This window comes from Mastomys coucha, chromosome X, assembly GCF_008632895.1.
Source record: "Mastomys coucha isolate ucsf_1 chromosome X, UCSF_Mcou_1, whole genome shotgun sequence".
Lineage (NCBI taxonomy): Eukaryota > Metazoa > Chordata > Mammalia > Rodentia > Muridae > Mastomys > Mastomys coucha.
Genome location: NC_045030.1, coordinates 46480684 through 46482454, shown reverse-complemented (window position 1 = coordinate 46482454; position 1771 = coordinate 46480684). Strand labels below are relative to the sequence as shown.

The 1771-nt window shown below is 37.3% G+C and overlaps 1 protein-coding gene across 1 annotated transcript in view; it reads left to right on the top strand.

Moving 5' to 3' along the window:
- Nucleotides 1-1771, top strand: part of Thoc2 (THO complex 2) — a 119047-nt gene that overhangs the window by 31869 nt on the left and 85407 nt on the right. The window contains exon 5 of the mRNA XM_031372621.1: nucleotides 753-804. Within this exon, the coding sequence (XP_031228481.1) occupies nucleotides 753-804 (52 nt within the window). The remainder of the gene's footprint in view (nucleotides 1-752; nucleotides 805-1771) is intronic.

Below are 1771 nucleotides of genomic sequence, written 5' to 3'. Positions count from 1 at the left end.
GCTGGCCTCGAACTCAGAAATCGGCCTGCCTCTGCCTCCCAAGTGCTGGGATTAAAGGCATGCGCCACTACCTCCCGAGAATTTCTTTCTTATAGTCTCCGGAAATAGATAAATTTTAGGGTTGCTATAGTGCCAGAAAACTACTAATTATAGTAACTGAACTGTGATCCTTACTAATTGGAAATAGCTCTAAAATTGATCATGGAAGTAGCAAGTCAAGAAATAACTGTGAAGTAATGCTTGTGCTTTCATCCAGAAACAAGATTTTGGGTCAGTTTCCTCCCCCCCCCCCAAAGCTATAAACAAAGAGTGAATAAAGAAAATAAAAAGAAAAATTGATAATTATTTCATCTTCAGAGAATCTTGAATTATGGAATGATTGCCTTTAATTGATATAATTTTTAGATTTCTGATCTTCTGACACTATGATTTTTTTTGAGATGGGGTCTTCCTGTGTATATGTAGCCCTGGCTAACAAGGGGTTTGCAAACCATACTGACTTTGAAATCACAAAAGCCTGTCTGCCTGCCTCTGCCTTTCTATACTGGGATTAAAGGCCTGTAGCACCATATCCAGCACTAGTACTTTCTTCTAACCGATGTTCTTATATTTATGAAACTTACCTTGGAGAATTCTAATGTAGGGATGCTGGAGATTAGTTGATTTCTAGTTGATTGATGAGAATGGTTTTGAAATAATAACACTTTTTCTGTGCTATTCTGGAACTGATTGTAAATCTTTTTTTATTGTAGGAATTCCGTGAGGATCTGCCTTCTATCCTTGCAGATGTGTTCTGCATATTAGGTAGGTACAAAATGTTTATTTTGCATGTAACTACTTTGTGGTAAGTTCATGTTAAATGCTTTTTTTCAAGGTTTTACAAATGTTCAGATTTTCTGCAAATCTTCAATTATTTTTAACTTTATACAGAATATAGTTTTGTAAATCCAATGCCATCATAATTACTTTATCAATTTTATAATTTAGTTTTACAGTATAATTTTTTTGGTTAATTGATAATGTATATTTATATAAGTTTGAGCTAAATGGGCTAATTTCAAGTAAAAAAAAAGTCAAGTTTTCTCACATTTATCTGTATTTCTGTAATTTTAGTAACAACATCATGTCATTCAGTGAGGTTTCTCTGACTCTCAAACATTCTTAACTGTTGTTTCCTTTTGATTCTTAATTTTAAAATGAGTAAAATTAGTTAAAGTCATTAAAAGTACTTTTTTTGTTTTTTTGGTTTTTCGAGACAGGGTTTCTCTGTGTAGCCCTGGCTGTCCTGGATCTTACTCTGTAAACCAGGCTGGCCTCAAACTCAGAAATCTGCCTGCCTCTGCCCTCCCAAGTGCTGGGATTAAAGGCATGTGTCACCACTGCCTGGCAAAATTCCTTGGCATTTTTTTTTTGTTTGTTTGTTTTCTTTCAAGACAAGGTTTCTAAAAGTACTTTTGTTTTGAGGGTAAGAAATTTGTGTTGTCATTGGTCCCCAATAGAGGAGTTAGAGAAAGGACTAAAGGGGTGGAAGGGTTTGCAACTCCACAGGAAGAACAGCAATATCAACCAACCAGTTCCCCAAGAGCTCCCAGGGACTAAGCGATCAACATAGGAGTACACATGGCTCCAGCTGCATATGTAGCAGAGGATAGCCTTGTCATGCATCAGTGGGAGGAAAGGTCCTTGGTCCTGTGAAGGCTTGATGCCCCAGTGTAGGGGAACTGAGGGCAAGGAGGGTGGGAGTGGATGGGTGGGTAAAGGGACACCCTCA